Source organism: Microcaecilia unicolor, chromosome 13 (genome assembly GCF_901765095.1).
Source record: "Microcaecilia unicolor chromosome 13, aMicUni1.1, whole genome shotgun sequence".
Lineage (NCBI taxonomy): Eukaryota > Metazoa > Chordata > Amphibia > Gymnophiona > Siphonopidae > Microcaecilia > Microcaecilia unicolor.
The window spans coordinates 27,185,660-27,209,635 of NC_044043.1; the positions used below are offsets into that span (position 1 = coordinate 27,185,660).

At 46.6% G+C, this 23,976-nt stretch overlaps 1 protein-coding gene across 1 annotated transcript in view; it reads left to right on the forward strand.

Moving 5' to 3' along the window:
- The window catches only part of TSPOAP1 (TSPO associated protein 1), an 864,237-nt gene that overhangs the window by 690,021 nt on the left and 150,240 nt on the right, over positions 1 to 23,976 (forward strand). Inside the window, exon 20 of the mRNA XM_030186055.1 lies at positions 9,575 to 9,675. Within this exon, the coding sequence (XP_030041915.1) occupies positions 9,575 to 9,675 (101 nt within the window). The remainder of the gene's footprint in view (positions 1 to 9,574; positions 9,676 to 23,976) is intronic.

A 23,976-nucleotide genomic window follows, 5' to 3' on the forward strand; every position in this document is an offset into this window, starting at 1 on the left:
GCTGATTGTTCTCACCTACCCTCCCTCCTCCCCTTTGGAGTTGCGTTTTTCCTCATTCCTTTGCTTGTCATTCAACTGAGCAGGAATGGTCACACACGGGCGGGAAGACGGCTGCGCATGCGTGGTGGGCTGCCCTACGTGCGAGACCGCCCGCGAAGTTTTTCTTCCGGTTGGTGGGGGCTGCCGTGGACGTCAATCCAGTCGTGAGAACAATCAGCCTGCTGTCCTCGGAGAACACCTGCTACAGGTATGTATCATTCGCTTTATTTAAAATCCAAAAGGCTCCCAGAGATTTACGCATCTGTGCCCGACATGGCCTTGTTTCACATTGAATCAGCTGGTGAAAAATACAAAATTCACTACGTCTGGTCCAACAGATAACAAGATTAAAAGCAATGCTCCTTCCTGTGGGTGCATTTGTATAATTTCTAAGCACCATATAAGGTAAAAGAATACTTCTTCTATGGTGCTTAGCCCCTCCCAGGGCAGGGGCTGTGTGCAGCCATTTTGAGAAGGGCGGGCTTAGATGCAGGAGGGAGATCAGAGTAAATCTCCTAGAGGACTTGTGTTCTTATGGCCCACCAAGAATCTAAATTCAAAGAAGGAGAGAACAATAAGCAAAAAAAAAAAAACACATCAAGGTCCCAAAACCACAAAGGAGAATTAAGTATGTCACTGCGAGCCCTTGGTGACAAAGCTTGGATATAAGGTTTCCAAATAGATAAAATTTGTTTCTTATGTTTAGGTGAGGAGCAGGCCCAGTTACGTTCCCCTAACATCAATGGTTGAAGTTTATTGCGCCAAGCCCAGAAGGAAGGAGCCTCAGAAATTGTCCAGACTCTTAAAATAGTCTTTTTACCAACAAACACTTCTTTCCTGATAAATTGACATCCGCCTTTACCCTGCAGCACAAAAACCTCAAAACAATTTAGCAAAATTCCAACCGAGGAGAAAGGGACCAAAAATTGCAAGACAGTCTCTATATATCTAATAACAGATCTCCAGAAATGTTGTAGGACAGAACATGACCAAAATGCATGAAAAAAGTCAAATAAACTAAATGACATTTCTGACAAAGGGTTTGTCAACTTTACCAGTCTTAAATAATTGCTCCCTAGTGAGATAAGCCAGATGGAGCATCCAAAATTGACACTCCTTTACAGCTAACAGATTTTTGGGATTCTCCTTTCTACCTGCTCTTCTAATATCCACAGTGTCCATTCATTGTGCATGCTCCGAGATAATGGTAAATTCTGGCAATAAGTCTACATCAAGGCTTCCTACTTCTTATCCCATTCCACTATCTGTCTCTGAGTGGGATAGGTACATCACTCCCCCCCTTTTTTCCCATGAATCATGCTGTCTTTTGATTTCAGCAATGTAAGTGCAAGGAAGTCAGCAACTATGCATGACATATCAAGGGGCAAAAATGGGTTTGAGTTTGTTCTGCCTTCCTTCAGAACCATAAATATCAGACTGAAAGAGAAACTCCTCTGTTAACATTATTACTATTATTATTTGTTACATTTGTATCCCACATTTTCCCACCTAATAGTCAGTTCAGTGTTCTGAACTGCTGTCAGTTTGCTGGATTGGTAATGAACTACTGTTGTGGAGGTTTGGAGTGGCTTCATTATTAGAAAGGAGCTCTCCTCCCTCTCCACTGAAGTGGACCTGACTAGCTCAGTTATATCACCTGCTGGCTGCAAACTCTGGGCTTGTTTTTGACCGACTATGTACTCTCTTATGAGAGCTCCTACAGACAGAAGTTCTACTGTGGTCTGCATATTTAATTTCTGCCACATACTGAAACATTTAACAGGTTCTCTGAATTTTTCACCACCTGAAAAGTGTCACTACATAATCTATCCATTCTCTTTTGGCATGTCCTATCTCATTTCAATTAGCATACATTATAAATTATACGAAAGATCGTACCAAGTAATACTAAATTCAAACACATCATCACCATGAAAAACAGAATGTGGCGTACCCCAACGTTCACCACTTTCACCGACCCTTTTCAATCTAATGACACCTCTAGCCAAATCGCTATCCAGCCAAGGCCTTAATCCCTTCATCTACGCAGACAATGTCACGATCTATATCCCGTTCAAACATGATCTAACAGAAATTACAAATGAAATCAAACACAGCCTGCAGATCATGAATTCTTGGGTGGACGCATTTCAATTATAACTCAACGCAGAAAAAACACAATGTCTCATCCTCTCTTCACAATACAATATGAACAAACCCACCACTATAAACACCCCAGACTACACCCTTCCTGTCTCAGATAGCCTGAAAATTCTCGGAGTCACAATCGACCGAAATCTCACACTAGAAAGCCATGCGAAAAACACAACAAAGAAAATGTTCCATTCAATGTGGAAACTCAAAAGAGTAAAACCTTTATTCCCAAGGGAAATATTCCGCAGCCTGGTACAATCAATACTACTACTACTACTACTTAACATTTCTAGAGCGCTACTAGGGTTACGCAGCGCTGTACAGATTAACAAAAAAGGACAGTCCCTGCTCCAAGGAGCTTACAATCTAATGGCACTAAGCCACCTAGATTACTGCAATGCAATTTATGCCGAATGCAAAGAACAAATCATCAAGAAACTTCAAACTGCCCAAAACACAGCGGCCAGACTCATATTTGGAAAAACAAAATATGAAAGTGCCAAACCCCTAAGAGAAAAACTACACTGGCTCCCACTTAAAGAACGTATTGCATTCAAACTTTGCACCTTGACTCATAAAATTATTCACGAAGAGGCCCCGGCCTACATGTCAGACCTCAAAGACCTACCAACCAGGAACACAAAAAGATCAGCACACACATTTTTGAATCTCCACTACCCCAGCTGCAAAGGACTAAAATATAAATCAACATATTTATTTATTACATTTGTATCCCACATTATCCCACCTTTTTGCAGGCTCAATGTGGCTTACAATTCATCGTGGATACTGGAAATAGAAAAGAATGTACATTTGGTTTACAGCAAGTTTTAGGTGCATGATGGTGAAATACATAGTACTGGAAATAGAAAAGAGTATACATTTGTTTTAGCAGAAGTTTTGGGTACATGATGGTGAGATACATGGTAGTTTTAAAGCCATATGTTTTAGGTACATGATAGTGTGAAAGCAAAAGACATTAAAGAACATTCCTGGATGTCTTAAAGAATGTAGAGTTACACGGGTTGTTCTTTATGATATATTTTGTCGAAGAGATAAGTTTTCAGGAGTTTGCGGAAATTGATCATTTCGTAGACCGTTTTCAGGTTACATGGCAGTGTGTTCCAGAGCTGTGTGCTTGTATAGGAAAAGGTTGATGTATGCATTGATTTGTATTTCAAGCCTTTACATTTGGGCGGATGAAGGTTGAGGAATGTGCGAGAGGATTTTTTTTGCATTTCTGGGTGGTAGTTCTATTAGGTCTGACATGTAGGCTGGGGCGTCACCATGGATGATTTTATGGACCAAGGTACAGAGTTTGAACGTGATGCGTTCTTTGAGTGGGATCCAGTGTAGTTTTTCGCGAAGGGGTGTTGCGCTTTCGTATTTTGGTTTGCCGAATATAAGTCTGGCTGCCGTGTTCTGGGCTGTCTGGAGTTTTTTGAGTATTTGCTCTTTGCAGCCGGCGTAGAGTGAATTACAATAGTCCAGATGACTAAGTACCAGTGATTGTACCAGGTAGCAGAAGACATTCCTTGGGAAGAATAGTCTGATTCTTTTTAGTTTCCACATTGAATGGAACATCTTTTTAGTTGTGTTTTTTGCATGATTCTGCATCCAGCTTCTCATACATAAGCACCCAACTATGGAATGCACTACCAAACGCCATAAAAACAATACACAACCTAACAAACTTCAGAAAATCACTAAAAACCAACCTGTTCAAAAAGGCATACCACAATGACCCAACCTAAATACCAAACAACAAAACGTATATCGGATCTGGACAAAACCGAACTCTATACATGACTGCTTCATTCACTCTGTCACTAAGGATCATGAACGCAATTCCACTTTAGTTCTAATTCCAGAAATGAACTCTTTATACTTGAATGCTTAATCTATTCTGTCACTTATGAACTTTAATGCAATACCACTTTGTATTTCTCACTCCGGAAATGGCGATCGCCATTACGGCATAATGTAAGCCACATTGAGCCTGCAAATAGGTGGAAAAATGTGGGATACAAATGCAACAAATAAATAAATAAGTTTCAGTAATCAGGGTACACCCCTTCCTTGTAAAGCTCAAGGTAATGAAGAATTGAGTCAGTGTCATAGTTACGAGATCTAGGAATGTTTTAATTGAAAGCAGACACGAAAAGGTGTCCTGGAATTAACACGAAGGGATAGAATTGGCTGTATGCCACTAGAGTGAATTACTTACAGCGTACAGCACACAAACAGATAGAATAAGTTAGTACAGATAGAGTTGGAAAAGTACCTAAATAATAACGCAGTCCACAGTTTCACTGCTTGCAGCTCTTGGAAATGAAACTCTCCGGTGGACTGCCAAAGACTGACTCTGTCCTAGAATTCTCTCACTCTCTCTCTGTTTTACAGCAGTCACAAAAAGTAATCTGTTTATCTGTGTGACAACACCGGCTATATCAGTCTTAGTAACATAGTAGATGATGGCAGAAAAAGACCTGCATGGTCCATCTAGCCTGCCCACGATAAACTCATATGTGTATACCTTACCTTGATTTGTACCTGTCTTTTTCAGGGCACAGACCGTATAAGTCTGTCCAGCAGTATTTCCCGCCTCCCAACCACCAGTCCCGCCTCCCATCACCGGCTCTGGCACAGACCCCGTATAAGTCTGCCCTCCCCTATCCTAGCCTCTCAACCACCAACCCCTCTTCCCCCCGCCACCCAATTTCAGCTAAGCTTCTGTGGATCCATTCCTTAGAAGCTTAGCTGAAATTGGGTGGCGGGGGGAAGAGGGGTTGGTGGTTGAGAGGCTAGGATAGGGGAGGGCAGGCTTAAACAATATTACATAGAAACTTACTTTCTGGGATGTCTGACAATGAATTCTGTTTATAAAATGAAACATAAACATTAAGATAACTCTTCCTGGGACAAGCTCCAAGTTTGTGCTTGCTATGCTACCCAGAACAGGCAGTGGGAAAAAACTTAATTCACACTCAGATCTCATAAGGCACCAATATAAAGGTAAATGTGGTACAGACTATATATTATCTGATCTGATGATCTCTTTTTTTTATCATATCTTAGTGGAACCTCAGAAATACTGTAAAAGTAAACAGTATTCAATTAATTCCCCTGTTGGTCAATGTAGGCGCATTCTGGGGGGGGGGGGGGGGGGGGGGGGGAATGATATAATGTTCCCACCTCCTAATAAGCAATTTTAATTCCTTCTAATCTATGTTCATACTACTAACTGAAAACATGAAACACATAAGTATTGCCAAAGGTCCATCAAGCCCAGCACCCTGTTTCCAACAGTGGCCAATCCTCAGAATTCGCCTCAGTGCAGGTGGCGTTTATCACCATGCGAGAGGTAAGCCTATACCTGTACAGCCTTTGGTTGTTTGCTTCATGAGAGTTTTGCTGTTGACAAACCCTCCTGTCAAACCTCCAACTGTATCATGGGACCTCCATGTCATTCTTACCCAGCTGATGAAAGCTCCTTTTGAGACACTAAATTCCTATCATCTGTACTACCTGACCTAGAAGGTCTTGTTTTTGGTGACGGTCACTTCAGCTCACAGGGTTAGTGAGCTTCATATCCTAGTGGTGGATCCACCTTACATGACACGTTTCAGCACAGCATGTGCACCCTAAGTCCTTTCCTAAGATTGTGTCAGACTTCCATCTTAGTCAATAATCCTACCAACCCCATTCCTCACGTCCATCCTGGTGGGAGTGCATTCCACACCTTGAACTGCAAGTGAGCCTTGACTTTTTACCAGGAGAGGACTAAGGCCCATAGGCAGTCCACCCACCTGTTCTTTCTTTTGATCTGAATGGATTGGGGCCAGCCATCAGCAAACACACATCATTCAATTGGCCTGTGGATTTCATCTCTTTCACTTATGCCCAGGTTTGGCTGACTCTGGCGAGACCTATCACAGCTCACAATGTCACTTGAGGTCATCCTCTGTTGAAAAGATTTTCTGGGCTGCGACATGGTCCTCTGTCTACACATTCACATCTCACTACTGCCTTCAGCAAAATTGTCGACATGCAGCCAATTCGGACAGACAGTTCTGTAGAACTCCATTGGTGCGTAGAATCCAACTCCACTCTCCTAGACCATTTTCTTCTCACGCAGGCTGTACCTTCAATACCAGTATATATATATATACAGTGGTGGAAATAAGTATTTGATCCCTTGCTGATTTTGTAAGTTTGCCCACTGACAAAGACATGAGCAGCCCATAATTGAAGGGTAGGTTATTGGTAACAGTGAGAGATAGCACATCACAAATTAAATCCGGAAAATCACATTGTGGAAAGTATATGAATTTATTTGCATTCTGCAGAGGGAAATAAGTATTTGATCCCTCTGGCAAACAAGACCTAATACTTGGTGGCAAAACCCTTGTTGGCAAGCACAGCGGTCAGACGTCTTCTGTAGTTGATGATGAGGTTTGCACACATGTCAGGAGGAATTTTGGTCCACTCCTCTTTGCAGATCATCTCTAAATCATTAAGAGTTCTGGGCTGTCGCTTGGCAACTCGCAGCTTCAGCTCCCTCCATAAGTTTTCAATGGGATTAAGGTCTGGTGACTGGCTAGGCCACTCCATGACCCTAATGTGCTTCTTCCTGAGCCACTCCTTTGTTGCCTTGGCTGTATGTTTTGGGTCATTGTCGTGCTGGAAGACCCAGCCACGACCCATTTTTAAGGCCCTGGCGGAGGGAAGGAGGTTGTCACTCAGAATTGTACGGTACATGGCCCCATCCATTCTCCCATTGATGCGGTGAAGTAGTCCTGTGCCCTTAGCAGAGAAACACCCCCAAAACATAACATTTCCACCTCCATGCTTGACAGTGGGGACGGTGTTCTTTGGGTCATAGGCAGCATTTCTCTTCCTCCAAACACGGCGAGTTGAGTTCATGCCAAAGAGCTCAATTTTTGTCTCATCTGACCACAGCACCTTCTCCCAATCACTCTCGGCATCATCCAGGTGTTCACTGGCAAACTTCAGACGGGCCGTCACATGTGCCTTCCGGAGCAGGGGGACCTTGCGGGCACTGCAGGATTGCAATCCGTTATGTCGTAATGTGTTACCAATGGTTTTCGTGGTGACAGTGGTCCCAGCTGCCTTGAGATCATTGACAAGTTCCCCCCTTGTAGTTGTAGGCTGATTTCTAACCTTCCTCATGATCAAGGATACCCCACGAGGTGAGATTTTGCGTGGAGCCCCAGATCTTTGTCGATTGACAGTCATTTTGTACTTCTTCCATTTTCTTACTATGGCACCAACAGTTGTCTCCTTCTCGCCCAGCGTCTTACTGATGGTTTTGTAGCCCATTCCAGCCTTGTGCAGGTGTATGATCTTGTCCCTGACATCCTTAGACAGCTCCTTGCTCTTGGCCATTTTGTAGAGGTTAGAGTCTGACTGATTCACTGAGTCTGTGGACAGGTGTCTTTCATACAGGTGACCATTGCCGACAGCTGTCTGTCATGCAGGTAACGAGTTGATTTGGAGCATCTACCTGGTCTGTAGGGGCCAGATCTCTTACTGGTTGGTGGGGGATCAAATACTTATTTCCCTCTGCAGAATGCAAATAAATTCATATACTTTCCACAATGTGATTTTCCGGATTTAATTTGTGATGTGCTATCTCTCACTGTTACCAATAACCTACCCTTCAATTATGGGCTGCTCATGTCTTTGTCAGTGGGCAAACTTACAAAATCAGCAAGGGATCAAATACTTATTTCCACCACTGTATATAGTTTCAAATTAATTGGTTCTCCATGGACTTGTCATTGCAAGTCTCTTTTGGTCTAATATTGTTGTTTTTGGTGAGCCTGATAGAGATTCCCATGTGTGAGAAACATTGTCCTGCTTGTCCTCAGAGAAGTTACTTACCTGTAGCAGATGCTCTCCAAAGACAGCAAGGTGTGTATTCTCACATCCCCTCCCACCTCCCCTTGGATTTGTATTCCTTTAGCTTTAGTAGTGTACTGCTGGTCCCATGCTCGCCTGTTGTGTGGGAAGGCACCCGCACATGCGCAGTAGGATGCTACCAAAGACCTTTTAAAGAGATACTATGCTGGGCAGCCTGTGCACTGGGCTCCATCAGATGACGTAACCCATGTGTGAGAATGCATGTCCTGTTGTCCTTAAAGAACACCTGCTACAAGTAAGTAACTTCGCTTTAAATGAAACTGAAAACAGATAGTTTAAATGCTACCTTTGTTAAATAAGCAGCCTAACTTAAAAAAGAGCCAAAATTACCTATTTAAACACAAGTCTACCTTTTCCCAAATTTGAATGCAACTTCCCAGCAGTTATATACTCACCAGCAAAGTTTTTCTCCCCTCAGCAGGTCCTGTATCAGCAACTCTTCAGGACTTCTTCCATCTTATGTATCTTTGCAAAGATGTTTCTTCCCAAGTTGAATACACGTGTTTGGGTAGAAACCGAGATGTCTTTGAACGTCATCTTTGCAGGAATGTCCCTGTGAGTAGTCCTATTCTGAAAGGAAGTGCCTTGAGTCCTCCTACAAAACAGAATGCTGGTTATGTATAAGGAGTTGCTTTCACTCGCTATGATGTACAAACGGTAGCTCAATTTGACACTTAAAAACAAAAATGAATTTCTCTCCCTTATGGTTAAAATGGGGAAACAGTGTGAGAGCAGCATAGTTGTGGGAATTATAGAGGACATACAAAACAGGCTTGATGATAAAAAGTGGAGAAAACTGAAATTCAGCAACCAAGTGATTATGCTTTCAGTATGGCACTGTTTGATGTTTTCAGAGTTGATTGTACAGGAAGCCACTTTTTTCATAGCGCATCTCCATTTTTCCTCTTGTCTTCAAGCTCAAGTTCATAGAATCAATAGCTCTCAAGCCCAAGTTCTCCAAACCCAGTGATTTAATCAAGGAAAGACATAAGCTACAGATTCACCAGTCATAGCACTTAATATGTTCCCTTGATTGGATAAACGTTGTTGCAATATCTGTATATGATGCAAGGGAAGTAGAACCAATACCGGTTATTTGCAAATTTATTTTTATTTTTGTTACATTTGTACCCCGCGCTTTCCCACTCATGGCAGGCTTAATGCGGCAGGCAACGGAGGGTTAAGTGACTTGCCCAGAGTTACAAGGAGCTGCCTGTGCTGGGAATCAAACTCAGTTCCTCAGTTCCCCAGGACCAAAGTCCCTAACCACTAGGCCACTCCTCCGCTCCAAATGAGGACCCATGAAACTTTACTTTAAAAAATAGTTGATCACTTGGCAGTATGAGTTAGGACAGGTTAGATAAGACTAACATGAAGGAGGAAGAATTTTTGGGTATCAAAATAAAATATTAATGTAACATTTTCATCTATACAGAGCAAAGGAAGTGTATTAATGAAGAACTGAAAGCTGAAAGAACCATGGTGGCTATTTTTGATTATAATCCCAGAAAGGACTCTCCTAATTTGGATGTGGAGGTAAACAATTTTAGATTGCTACTTCTTTTACTTTGAGTCTTTTAATATATATCCAACATATTGATTAATTTTTTTCTGAGGGCAAGTAGGATCAATCAACTGCATAAGTGGGTGATGTCTTCCCATGGAATGGACATGGAATATTTTCTAGAAAAAGCCATTAACATGGGGTCCTGATGCACAAAGGCAGCCATAACATACGGCTGCCTCGCTAAAATTTAGCGAATTGCTAACATCCAGTGATGCACAAAGGAGATTGCATGCAAATGAGCTGCATGGATCCCCCTTTGTACATCGTTGTTTGTGAGTCTGAGCTGTCAAATGGATTTGACAGCTCTGATGCACCAGACCTCCCCAGCCCCACACTTTTTTTTTATTTATCCCCTGACCACCCCAATCTTTTTTTGTTGTTTATTTTTTTAACTTTCCCTGGTGGTCCAGTGGATCGTGACCCTCCTCCCTGCAACCCCCAAACTTTTTTTTGTTTAATTTTAATGGTGCTCCAGTGTACCGGACCCATACCCCAAGCGTGCACACACACCCCCACCCAACCCCCCACCCTTCCCTTTACCTTCACAACATTCTGGGATGCACTGGGTGGGGCTAAACAGTACTTCCCAGAATACAATGAGCAGGGCCTGGGTTCTACCATTTTGTTCTGGGTGAGCCCAAGGCAGGAGGAAGAAACTGTTACTCTTGTCTCCACCTTGATTGTAAAGGTACATGGAGGGGCGGGTGTGGGAAGGAGTTCAATCCAATGGACCACCAGAGAAAACTTTTTAAAAAGGTTCAGAGGGCGTGGGGGGGGGGTCACGGGCCACTGGACCAACAGGGAAAGTTAAAAAAAAAAGAGGGGGGGGTCAGGGTCCACTAGACCACCAGGGAAATAAAGAAAACAAGATGCAGGGAGATGTTCCATTGGACCACCAGAGAAATTTAAAAAAAAAATTGAGGGGGGTGCCTGGAGGTGAGAGATAGGAAGCACAAGTAGGCAGCCTTTGCAGCTGCCTGCTTGTGCTTCTCTCCTCTCCGACAGCTCCAGAGCAGCTGTAAAATTTGCTCGTTAAATTAGGGCTGCTCTGGAGCTGTGCATCCCTTGGAATACACATTAGAATACTAATGAGCTCATTGTAATACATTTGCTTGGGGTTCTTGGTGGCTGCTAACGGCACACGTTAGAGCCACGGAAAGCCCCTTTATGTATTACTAGCTACATAAACGTTTGGTAGAACCAGTCTAAAGCAAACGTTAATAGCACAGGTAAGCTTTGTGCATCTGGGCCTTAATGTACATTTATAAATTTATATCCATTCCAGCTGAAATTTTCAAAGGAAAACTCTACATACATGCATGCACATTCGTCCATTTCCCCACAAGCACACACATACACATACTGTTGCACTTCAGTCACACACATGCACACACAGACACATTTTTCAGTCACATACATGTAATATGGATTTACATCAAGGCTGGGAGGAGGAATGGAGTAAAATCGAAGGGGGCTGTTGTAGGCTGACAAAATAAACTGAAAACAAATGCAAGAACTTTACATCTTAGCGGGCAAAGCTGGTTGGTGGCAACGGCACTGACTAAATGAGCATTTGAGCAGTAGTGCACCAGTAGTGAGCCAGGGATACTGGGCTAACTCTGCATCCTGGCCCGCCCCCACGGACTGACTGTTGGGCTTCTGGGGAGTGACTGTAGGGCTGGGTTCTCTTCCCTTCCAGGAGCATTCCAGGTTTTCAACCTCCCTTGGGGTTCTGTACCTGGGCTGTTGAGAAAAGGTGTCAGATCTGCTACTGTTTTGCTTATCTTGTTGCCCGTACAACAGTCTCAAGATTACCTGATGGTTCTAACAAATCTTTCCAGTTTCATGTACAAAATCCCAGAAGCAGTTTGAGTTTCTGGAAGAGAGAGTGGTACAGGGAAGAAGGCTGTAGAGTTGTATAGAACTGGGGAATATTTTGGGAAATAGGGAGCCTGTTCCAATGAGAACCATAGAAAATGATGCCAAATAAAGATCATACCAAAATGGAACTCAGCTGGTGGTGCTAAAAAAAAAAAGGAGCTTTTAAAATTAGATCATGGTGGAACATGGAGTGGGGTATGCACAAAAGATACCATAAGAAAAAAGAAGAATTTAGGGTACTCTTGATCATGAGAATCTGGAAAAAGCTGGTTCCAAATTACCTGAATCAACTGCTAGTGCTAGTAAGTAGGTTGTGAAAAAGAAAAAAATAGTATGCATTTAGGTGTATATACAAATGTCAGAAGTCTTTAAAAAAAATTGGATTGGATAGGTAGAATACATAGTATAAATAAAGCTATTGATATAATCAGCATCTTAGGGACTTGGCAGATAACAGATACAAAATGTATTGAAATGATAAAAGTGGAGACATAGCATTATGGGAGGCAATTCTCCTCAGGGTGCACAAGTAGGAGCCTATTTTTCCTCTGAGGACAAGCGGGCTGCATTGTTCTCACACGTGAACTGGCATTTTGCCATAGCAAAGACAAAAAACTTTGCTAGTCTTCTGGCGCGTGTGCGTGGACCGACCTGTCACACGAGCGCATACCTCTGTTACTTTTTTTTCCGCGACAAGATGCGGCACATTCCTTCTGTGCTCCTCGTTCTGGCCCGAGAAAGAGTTTCTTCTGAGAGCGGTTTTTTTTGCGATATTTGTCTATTTCTTTTATTTTGTTTTTATTATTATTTATTGCATTTGTATCCCACATTCTCCGAGGACAAGCAGGCTGCTTGTTCTCACTGATGGGTGACATCCACGGAAGCCCCTCCAATTGGAAACTTCACTAGCAAAGGCCTTTGCTAGTCCTCGCGCGCCCATGCGCACCGCGCATGTGCAGCCGTCTTCCCGCCCGAACTGGCTCGTGTTCGTCAGTCTTCTTTTGTCCGCGCTTGGGACGGTCATGTTTTACCGCCGTTTCGCGCCCCTCAAGTTGACCCTCGCGCGTCTTCGCAATTTCGCAAAAAGAAAAGAAAAACCTCGGTCTTTGTCCCTTCCCGTGTGTCTAGTTTGTTTCCCCGACGTTAGTTTCCTTTCGCTTTCAGGGTAGGCCTTTTTTGTGGCCTCGGTATGGGTTTTTCTCTCTCCCTTATTTTTGGTGCCCTTCGTCACCATCGCGAATTTTGATTTCGCCGGCGTGATTTTTCCGCCCATGTCATCGAAGTCTCCCAGCGGCTTCAAGAAGTGCACCCAGTGCGCCCGGGTAATCTCGCTCACTGATAGGCACGCGTCGTGTCTTCAGTGTCTGGGGGCTGGGCACCGCCCGCAGGCCTGCAGTCTTTGTGCTCTTTTACAGAAGAGGACTCAGGTAGCGAGATGGGCCCAGTGGAACGTGTTGTTCTCGGGCTCTTCGTCGACAACAGCACCGGACGCATCGAGTGCATCGACGTCAACAGCATCAAGACCTTCGACCTTGGCATCGACTGCATCGACGGCATCAAGGTATCGACCCTCTGCATCGTCGGTACCGAGACATCGGAAGGCTGCGTCGGCGTCGGTGGTACCGGGACCTCCGCTGTTGCTGATGTCGTCGGACGGTGGTGCTTCGACTGGAGTGCAGGTGAGGGCTGTCCATTCCACCTGCTGGTGGCAGTGAGCCTTTGGGTGGGTCTCCTCCTACCCAGAGGGCTCCTGCGGTACAGCCCCCCCGAGACCGACCTTCGGCCTCGGCCCCGAGGAAGAGACGGCTGGATTCTACGTCCTCCTCGTCGGTACCAGGAAGCTCCGGTGACATGCTTCGTTTGAAAAAAATCAAAGAAGCATCGACACCGGTCACCTGCCCGCATCGGTACCGAGAGCTCTGGGTCGCCGAGGGAGTCGGCACCCAGTAGGCATCGGCACCGGAAGGACCGCTCACCCTCTGTTCAGGAGGTGTCGATGCGCTCCACCTTGGACAGCCCGGAACAGCCTCCACGCCCGGAACAGACTCTGACCTCGACACCTGCATCGGCTTCCATGTCTTTCTCCACAACCGCTCTGCACGAGAGTCTCCGGGCCGTTCTCCCGGAGATCCTGGGAGAGCTGTTGCGCCCTTCCCCTCCGATACCGGGAGTGCTTGCGCCACAGGTACCATCGAGTGAGGCGTTGGCTGGCCCCTTGCCCGGGGTGAGGTCTCCGACATCGGTACCGCTTGCGGTACCGACTGCGGCCGCCTCCCAGGAAGGCTCCCCGACGACGTCGGTGGAGGGAGCTTCGCCGGTGCTGGCGAGGGAGTCTACCTCTCGACGCTCCCACCGTGGCCGTGTTTCCACGGAGTCGAGTCGGGCACGGCTTCAGACACAGGTTCATGAACTTGTGTCTGATACCGATGGTGAGTCCTCGTGGGAGGAGGAGGAGGACATCAGATATTTCTCTGACGAGGAGTCTGATGGCCTTCCTTCTGATCCCACTCCCTCCCCTGAAAGGCAGCTTTCTCCTCCCGAGAGTCTGTCTTTTGCGGCCTTTGTCCAGGAGATGTCTACGGCCATCCCCTTCCTGGTGGTCGTGGAGGATGAGCCCAGAGCTGAAATGTTTGAGCTCTTGGACTATCCTTCTCCACCTAAGGAAGCGTCCACAGTACCCATGCATCATGTCCTAAAAAAGACATTGCTGGCGAACTGGACCAAGCCTTTAACTAATCCCCACATTCCCAAGAAGATCGAGTCCCAGTACCGGATCCATGGGGACCCAGAGCTGATGCGTACTCAGTTGCCTCACAACTCTGGTGTGGTGGATCTGGCCCTAAAGAAGGCTAAGAGTTCTAGGGAGCATGCTTCGGCGCCCCCGGGCAAGGACTCTAGAACCTTAGTAGACTCCTTTGGGAGGAAGGCCTACCATTCTTCTATGGTCGTGGCCAAAATCCAGTCTTACCAGCTCTACACGAGCATCCATATGCGGAACTGTGCGGCAGTTGGCGGGCTTGGTGGACAAGCTCCCTCCTGAGCAAGCCAAGCCATTTCAGGAGGTGGTCAGGCAGCTGAAGGCGTGCAGAAAATTCCTGGCCAGAGGGGTATATGATACCTTTGATGTTGCGTCCAGGGCCGCTGCTCAAGGTGTGGTGATGCGCAGACTCTCATGGCTGCGTGCCTCCGACCTGGAGAATAGGATCCAGCAGCGGATTGCGGACTCCCCTTGCCGAGCGGACAACATTTTTGGAGAGAAAGTCGAACAGGTGGTAGAACAGCTCCACCAGCGGGATACCGCTTTTGACAAGTTCTCCCACCGGCACCCTTCAGCATCTACCTCCTCAGGTAGATGTTTTTATGGGGGAAGGAAGACTGTTCCCTACTCTTCTGGTAAGCGTAGGTACAATCCTCCTTCTCGACAGCCTGCGGCCCAGGCTAAGCCCCAGCGCGCTCGCTCTCGTCAGCAGCGTGCGCCTCAGCAAGGCCCCACGGCTCCCCAGCAAAAGCAAGGGGCGAGATTTTGACTGGCTCCAGCAGAGCATAGCCGACATCAACGTGTCAGTGCCGGGCGATCTGCCGGTCGGGGGGAAGTTGAAAGTTTTTCACCAAAGGTGGCCTCTTGTAACCTCCGACCGTTGGGTTCTTCAAATAGTCCGGCAAGGATACACCCTCAATTTGGCCTCAAAATCTCCAAATTGCCCACTGGGAGCTCAATCCTACAGCTTTCAGCACAAGCAGGTACTTGCAGAGGAACTCTCCGCCCTTCTCAGCGCCAATGCAGTCGAGCCCGTGTCATCCGGGCAAGAAGAGCTAGGATTCTATTCCAGGTACTTCCTTGTGGAAAAGAAAACAGGGGGGATGCGTCCCATCCTAGACCTAAGGGCCCTGAACAAATATCTGGTCAAGGAAAAGTTCAGGATGCTTTCCCTGGGCACCCTTTTTCCCATGATTCAGGAAAACGATTGGCTATGCTCTCTGGACTTGAAGGACGCCTACACGCACATCCTGATACTGCCAGCTCACAGGCAGTATCTACGATTTCAGCTGGGCACACGTCACTTCCAGTACTGTGTGCTACCCTTTGGGCTCGCCTCTGCGCCCAGAGTGTTCGTGAAGTGCCTAGCTGTGGTAGCAGCAGCGCTTCGCAGGCTCGGAGTGCACGTGTTCCCTTATCTCGACGATTGGCTGGTGAAGAACACTTCCGAGGCAGGAGCTCTACAGTCCATGCAGATGACTATTCGACTCCTGGAGTTACTGGGGTTTGTGATAAATTACCCAAAGTCCCACCTTCTCCCAGTACAGAGACTCGAATTCATAGGAGCTCTGCTGGATTCTCGGACGGCTCGTGCCTATCTCCCAGAGACGAGAGCCAACAACTTGTTGTCCCTCGTCTCCCGGGTACGAGCGTCCCAGCAGATCACAGCTCGGCAGATGTTGAGATTGCTTGGCCACATGGCCTCCACAGTCCATGTGACTCCCATGGCTCGTCTTCACATGCGATCTGCTCAATGGACCCTAGCTTCCCAGTGATTTCAGGCTGCTGGGAATCTAGAGGACGTGATCCACCTGTCCACGAGTTTTCTCAAATCCCTTTGCTGGTGGACGATTTGGGCCAATTTGACTCTAGGACGCCCCTTCCAAATTCCTCAGCCACAAAAGGTGCTGACTACGGATGCGTCTCTCCTGGGGTGGGGAGCTCATGTCGATGGACTTCACACCCAAGGAAGCTGGTCCCTCCAGGAACGCGATCTGCAGATCAATCTCCTGGAGTTAGAAGCGGTCTGGAACGCTCTGAAGGCTTTCAGAGATCGGCTGTCCCATCAAATTATCCAAATTCAGATAGACAACCAGGTTGCCATGTATTACATCAACAAGCAGGGGGGCACCGGATCTCGCCCCCTGTGTCAGGAAGCCGTCAGCATGTGGCTCTGGGCTCACCGTTACGGCATGTGGCTCCAAGCCACATATCTGGCAGGCATAAACAACAGTCTGGCCAACAGGTTGAGCAGGATTATGCAACCTCACGAGTGGTCGCTCAATTCCGGAGTAGTGCGCCAGATCTTCCAAGTGTGGGGCACCCCCTTGGTAGATCTCTTCGCATCTCGAGCCAACCACAAGGTCCCTCAGTTCTGTTCCAGACTTCAGGCCCAGGGCGACTGGCATCGGATGCCTTCCTCCTGGATTGGGGGGAAGGTCTGCTGTATACTTATCCTCCCATACCTCTGGTGGGGAAGACTTTGTTGAAACTCAAACAAGACTGGGGCACCATGATTCTGATAGCGCCCTTTTGGCCACGTCAGATCTGGTTCCCTCTTCTTCTGGAGTTGTCCTCCGAAGAACCGTGGAGATTGGAGTGTTTTCCGACTCTCATTTCGCTGAACGACGGAGCGCTTCTGCACCTCAACCTTCAGTCTCTGGCTCTCACAGCCTGGATGTTGAGGGCGTAGATTTTGCTTCATTGGGTCTGTCTGAGGGTGTCTCCCGTGTCTTGCTTGCCTCTAGGCAGGATTCCACTAAAAAGAGTTACTTCTTTAATTGGAGGAGGTATGTCGTTTGGTGTGAGAGCCAGGCCCTAGAACCTCGTTCTTGTCCTGCACAGAACCTGCTTGAATACCTTCTACACTTATCAGAGTCTGGTCTCAAGACCAACTCAGTAAGGAATCACCTTAGTGCAATTAGTGCTTGCCATCATCGTGTAGAGGGTAAAGCCATCTCTGGAGAGCCTTTAGTCGTTTGATTCATGAGAGGCTTGCTTTTGTCAAAGCCTCCAGTCAAGCCTCCTGCAGTGTCAACGTCGTCCTCACCCAGCTGATGAAACCTCCTTTTGAGCCACTGAATTCATGCCATCTGAAGTACTTGACCTGGAAGGTCATTTTCTTGGTGGCAGTTACTTCTGCTCGTAGAGTCGGTGAGCTTCAAGCCCTGGTAGCTCATGCTCCTTATACTAAATTTCATCATAACAGAGTAGTCCTGCGCACTCACCCTAAGTTCCTGCCGAAGGTGGTGTCGGAGTTCCATCTTAACCAGTCAGTCGTCTTGCCAACATTCTTTCCCAGACCGCATACCCGCCCTGCTGAACGTCAGTTGCACACATTGGACTGCAAGCGAGCGTTGGCCTTCTATCTGGAGCGGACGCAGCCCCACAGACAGTCCGCCCAATTGTTTGTTTCTTTCGACCCCAATAGGAAGGGGGTCGTTGTCGGGAAACGCACCATCTCCAATTGGCTAGCAGATTGCATTTCCTTCACTTAACGCCCAGGCTGGGCTGGCTCTTGAGGATCATGTCACGGCTCATAGTGTTAGAGCCATGGCAGCGTCAGTGGCCCACTTGAAATCAGCCACTATTAAAGAGATTTGCAAGGGTGCGACGCGGTCATCTGTCCATACATTCACATCTCATTACTGCCTACAGCAGGATACCCGACGCGACAGTTGGTTCGGGCAGTAGATGCTGCAGAATCTGTTTGGGGTTTGAATCCAACTCCACCCTCCTGGACCTGGTTTTATTCTGTTCAGGCTGCACTCCCAGTTAGTTGTTCTTCGTAGGTCAATTTCTGTTATGCCCTCGCCGTTGCAAGGCCCAATTGACCATGTTTGTTGTTTTGAGTGAGCCTGGGAGCTAGGGATACCCCAGTCGTGAGAACAAGCAGCTTGCTTGTCCTCAGAGAAAGCGAATGATACATACCTGTAGCAGGTGTTCTCCGAGGACAGCAGGCTGATTGTTCTCACCTACCCTCCCTCCTCCCCTTTGGAGTTGTGTTTTTTCCTCATTTTGCTTGTCATTTAACTGAGCGGGAACGGTCGCGCACGGGCGGGAAGACGGCCGCGCATGCACGGTGGGCGTGACCCGCGTGCGGGACCTCCCGCGAGATTTTTCTTCCTGTTCGAGGGGGCTGCCGTAGACATCAACCCAGTCGTGAGAACAATCAGCCTGCTGTCCTCGGAGAACACCTGCTACAGGTATGTATCATTCGCTTTATCCCAGCTCTTTGCAGGCCCAATGTGGCTTACAATGTGTTATTGTTAGTAGATAGTAAAGTAGGATATAACTGTTAGTGTTAGTTGGAAAGTAGTATCATCGAAGCTTAAGCAAATGAGAATAAGTAGAAAACATATTGTTAATAGGTCTAGATCGAGATTCGAGTAAGTAAGAATGAGCAGGGGCATTGTTGATGATAGGTAAGGTTGCTTTGTGTTACATTTCCACTTGTTGGTCTAGTTGATATGCCTTGTTAAATAGGTGAGTCTTCAGGGGTTTCCGAAAGTTAGCTTGTTCATAAGTAACCTTTAAGCTGCGCGGTAGTGTGTTCCACAGCTGTGTACTCAAGTAGGAGAAGTTTGACACATGCGTTAGTTTATATTTTAGACCTTTACAGCTGCGGAAGTGCAGATTCAGGAATGTTCGAGATGACCTTTTAGAGTTTCTAGGCGGCAGGTCTACAAGACCTGTCATTGGAAAAGTAATGGAAGCGATGCTGAAGGAAAGGATAGTGAATTTTCTGGAAGCCAATAAGTTGCAAGGTCCGAGACAACATGGTTTTACCAAAGGGAAATCGTGCCAAACGAATCTCATTGAGTTCTTTGATTGGGTGACAGGAGAATTGAATCAGGGACGAGCTATGGACGTAATCTACTTAGATTTCAGCAAAGCTTTTGACACGGTTCCCCACAGGAGGCTCTTAAATAAACTGGAGGGGCTGAAGATAGGACCTGAAGTGGTGAACTGGATTAGGAACTGGTTGACGGACAGACGCCAGAGGGTGGTGGTGAATGGAATTCGCTCGGAGGAAGGAAAGGTGAGTAGTGGAGTGCCTCAGGGATCGGTGCTGGGGCCGATTCTGTTCAATATATTTGTGAGTGACATCGCCGAAGGGTTAGAAGGTAAAGTTTGCCTATTTGCGGATGATACTAAGATCTGTAACAGAGTGGACACCCGGGAGGGAGTGGAAAACATGAAAAAGGATCTGAGGAAGCTAGAAGAATGGTCTAAGGTTTGGCAATTAAAATTCAATGCGAAGAAATGCAAAGTGATGCACTTAGGGAATAGAAATCCACGGGAGACGTATGTGTTAGGTGGGGAGAGTCTGATAGGTACGGGCGGAGAGAGGGATCTTGGGGTGATAGTATCTGAGGATTTGAAGACGATGAAACAGTGTGACAAGGCGGTGGCCATAGCTAGAAGGTTGTTAGGCTGTATAGAGAGAGGTGTGACCAGCAGAAGAAAGGGAGTGTTGATGCCCCTGTATAAGTCGCTGGTGAGGCCCCACCTGGAGTATTGTGTTCAGTTTTGGAGGCCGTATCTTGTTAAGGATGTAAAAAGAATTGAAGCGGTGCAAAGAAAAGCTACGAGAATGGTAAGGGATTTGCGTTCCAAGACGTATGAAGAGAGGCTTGCTGACCTAAACATGTACACCCTGGAGGAAAGGAGGAACAGGGGTGATATGATACAGACGTTCAAATATTTGAAAGGTATTAATCTGCAAACGAATCTTTTCCGGAGATGGGAAGGCGGTAGAACGAGAGGACATGAAATGAGATTGAAGGGGGGCAGACTCAGGAAAGATGTCAGGAAGTATTTTTTCACGGAGAGAGTGGTGGACGCTTGGAATGCCCTCCCGCGGGAGGTGGTGGAGATGAAAACGGTAACGGAGTTCAAACATGCGTGGGATATGCATAGAGGAATCCTGTGCAGAAGGAATGGATCCTCAGAAGCTTAGCTGAAATTGGGTGGCGGAGCAGGTGGGGGGAAGAGGGGTTGGTGGTTGGGAGGCGAGGATAGGGGCGGGCAGACTTATACGGTCTGTACCAGAGCCGGTGATGGGAGGCGGGACTGGTGGTAGGGAGGCGGGAAATACTGCTGGGCAGACTTATATGGTCTGTGCCCTGAAAAGGACATGTACAAATTCAAGGTAAGGTATACACATATGAGTTTGTCTTGGGCAGACTGGATGGACCATGCAGGTCTTTTTCTGCCGTCATCTACTATGTTACTATGAGGCATATTTTCAAAGCACTTTGGGAGGCTAAGTTCCATAGGTTTCTATGGAACTTTGGGAGGCTAAGTGCTTTGAAAATGAGCCTGTATGTCTCCTCCTGAGTGTCTTTCCTTTACATCTTTTGTCCAGGAAATGGCTACAGCTATTCCATTCCCTATGGAGGTTGAGGATGAGCCCAGGGCTCGAGGTCCTGGACTATCCTTCTCCACCTAAGGAGGCTGAGACGGCTCCTCTATTTAAGGTATTGAGGGAAGTCCTTATGCAGAACTGGGTGTCCCCTCTGTTTGACCCCATGATCCTGAAGAAAGCTGATTCCCAGTATCGGATCCTTGGTGAACCTGGGTTGATGAGGTCTCAGTTACCCTACAATTCCATGTTGGTGGACTCCGCCCTCAAGAGAGCCAAGAGTACTAGGGACTATGCCTTGGTGCCCCCAGGCAGAGAAGCCAGGACCTTGGATTCTTTTGGGAGGAAGATGTATCAGGCCGCTGTGCTCGCTGCTCCTACCAGCTCTTCAAGAGCATCCACTTGCGGAACTTGGTGAGGCAGCTATCTAGCTTGGTCGATGCCCTCCCTCCAGAGCAGGCCGAGCCTTTTCGCAAGGTGGTCAGGCAGCAGAATGTGTGTCGTAAATTCCTGGTCAGGGGCGCTTACGACTCTTTTGATGTGGCATCCAGAATCGCAGCTCAAGGTATAGTGATGCGCAGACTCTCATGGCTGCATGTCTCTGACCTGGATCATTCGGTCCAGCAGCGGATGGCGGATATTCCTTGCTGGGGGGACAGTCTTTTTGGTGAGAAAGTAGAGGATCTTGTTGATCAGAGCAAGAAGCATAATGATGCTATGGATTCTCTCTCCCGCCGGGTGCCTTCTGCTTCCTCATCTAGGAGGTATTTTGGGGGGAAGCGGAGTGCTCCCTTTTCCTATGCTAGGTGTAGGTACACTCTCGGCAGCCTACCCAAGCTCAGTCCCAGCACGCTCTTTCTCGTCCACAGCGTGTGCCCATCAAAAGCAAGGGACGGGCTTTTAACTAGCTCCAGTTAAGCATAGCCTTAGTAGAAGTGTCCATGCCGGACGACTTGCTGGTTGGAGGGAGGTTAATATTTTTTCACCAAAGGTGGCCTCTTGTAACCTCCGACCCGTGGGTTCTTCAAATAGTCCAGTTAGGATACTCCCTCAATTTGATTTCCAGACCTCCAAATTGCCCACCGGGAGCTCAGTCCTTCATGCTCCCAGCACAAGCAGGTACTCACAGAGGAACTCTCCGCCCTTCTAAATGCCAGTGCGGTCGAACCCATTCCACCAGGGGAAGAAGGGCTGGGATTCTATTCCAGGTACTTCCTTGTGCAAAAGAAAACGGGGAATGCGCCCCATCCTAGACCTAAGGGCCCTGAACAAATTTCTAGTCAGAGAAAAGTTCAGGATGGTTTCCCTCGGCATCCTTCTTCCCATGATTCAGTAGAACGATTGGCTATGCTCTCTGGACTTAAAAGGATGCTTACACTCACATCCCGATACTTCCAGCTCACAGGAGGTATCTTCAGTTTCAGCTGGGAACACAGCACTTTCAGTACCGTGTACTGCCCTTTGGCCTGGCTTCTGCGCCCAGAATGTTTGCAAAGTGTCTGGCAGTAATCACAGCGTCGCTTTGCAGACTGGGAGTGCATGTTTTCCTTATCTCAATGATTGGCTGGTAAAGAGCACCTTGGAGGACTGTGCTTGGGAGTCCACGCAGATGACTGTTCAGGTGCTGGAGCTACTAGGGTTCGTAATAAACTACACCAAGTCCCATCTCACTCCTGTTCAGAAATTGGAGTTCATAGGAGCACTACTGCACACGAAGACAGCTTGGGCTTATCTCCCTGAGACAAGGGCAGACAGCCTCCTGGCCCTGGCATCCACAGTTCGAGCGTCTCAATATTAAGGATGGTTTCTTATTTGCATTCGTTATGTAAATTGTTATGTACGCCAATATATTTTTTGTTGATGCAATGCCCACTTAGGATACATAAGAAAGTATTTTGTTGTAAGAATCCAATTTTACAATACAGTATCATAAACATACTGAGATAGCTATGGATGTTTAACATTTAGAAAATCTATTATGAATGAGAAATTGTACATGAATTGGCCACTGTTGGAAACAGGGTGCTGTCCCAGTGTGGCAACACATATGTACATGATGTTTCACTTATATTCTGTCATCTACCAACATTTGCTTATTTCTGATCTGACGAAGGAGTGGAGGAGTGGCCTAGTGGTTAGGGTGGTGGACTTTGGTCCTGAGGAACTGAGTTCAATTCCCACTTCAGGCACAGGCAGCTCCTTGTGACTCTGGGCAAGTCACTTAACCCTCCATTGCCCCATGTAAGCCGCATTGAGCCTGCCATGAGTGGGAAAGCGCAGGGTACAAATGTTACAAAAAATAAAAACCTTTGAAAGCTAATCAAGAAATGTATTAAGTTATAGCCAATAAAAAAAAGGTATCATCATATTTTCTTTTCCATGTTTTATTTTGTTTTATTTCTGTTGATTACCTTTAAAAGTGGACTAACACGGCTACCACACCTCTCTACTCCAGCTGTTTATAAACTTTCTTCCGTGAACAGCGCACTATCCACTCCATTCCCAGATATTCCCTCAGCAGCCAACCGCGGTCCTTCTCCAGGATTTTTCTCTGTGAATACTGAAGAGAAGTAATTGTTTAGCACATTTGCTTTATTCTCATCACTCTCCAGATAGCTATTCTCATCTTTCAGTCTCTCAATTCCATTCCTATCTCTTCTCCTTTCTACAATATACATGAAAAAGATCTTGTCACCTCTCTTTACATCTTTAGCCATTTTTTGTTCCACTTGCGCTTTGATTCAGCTAAGTATGTTTCCACCGATCCTGAACTTATCTAGTAATCTTATTAATATAGTATGGTTTACCGTGTCGAATGCAGTAGACATGTCGAATTAGAGGAGGAGGATGTTTTTGCCTATTGCTATTTCCTGCTTGAATTTGGCTAGAAGAGTGAGTAGTACTGTTTCTGTGCTGTGGAGGGGGCGAAAACCTGATTGTGATTCGTGTAATATTGAGAATTTGTTTATATAATCTGTAAGGTGTTTGGCTACCATGCTTTCCATCAGTTTGACTAACAACAGGATGGATGCTACTGTGGACGGTAGTTAGTGATTTCATGTGTTTTTTTCTTGGTGTCTTTTGGTATCAGGGTGAGTAGGATGTTGCCGTTTTCTTTAGGAAGAGGCCTTGCTGAAGCATGTAGTTTAGGTGGGATGTGAGGTCTGGGGCAGATTTCATTAGGTAGTTGGGGCAGGTATCTAGTTTGCAGTGAATGTTGGAGAACCTGCTGATCACCTGTGTAACTGTATCGACGGTAAGGAG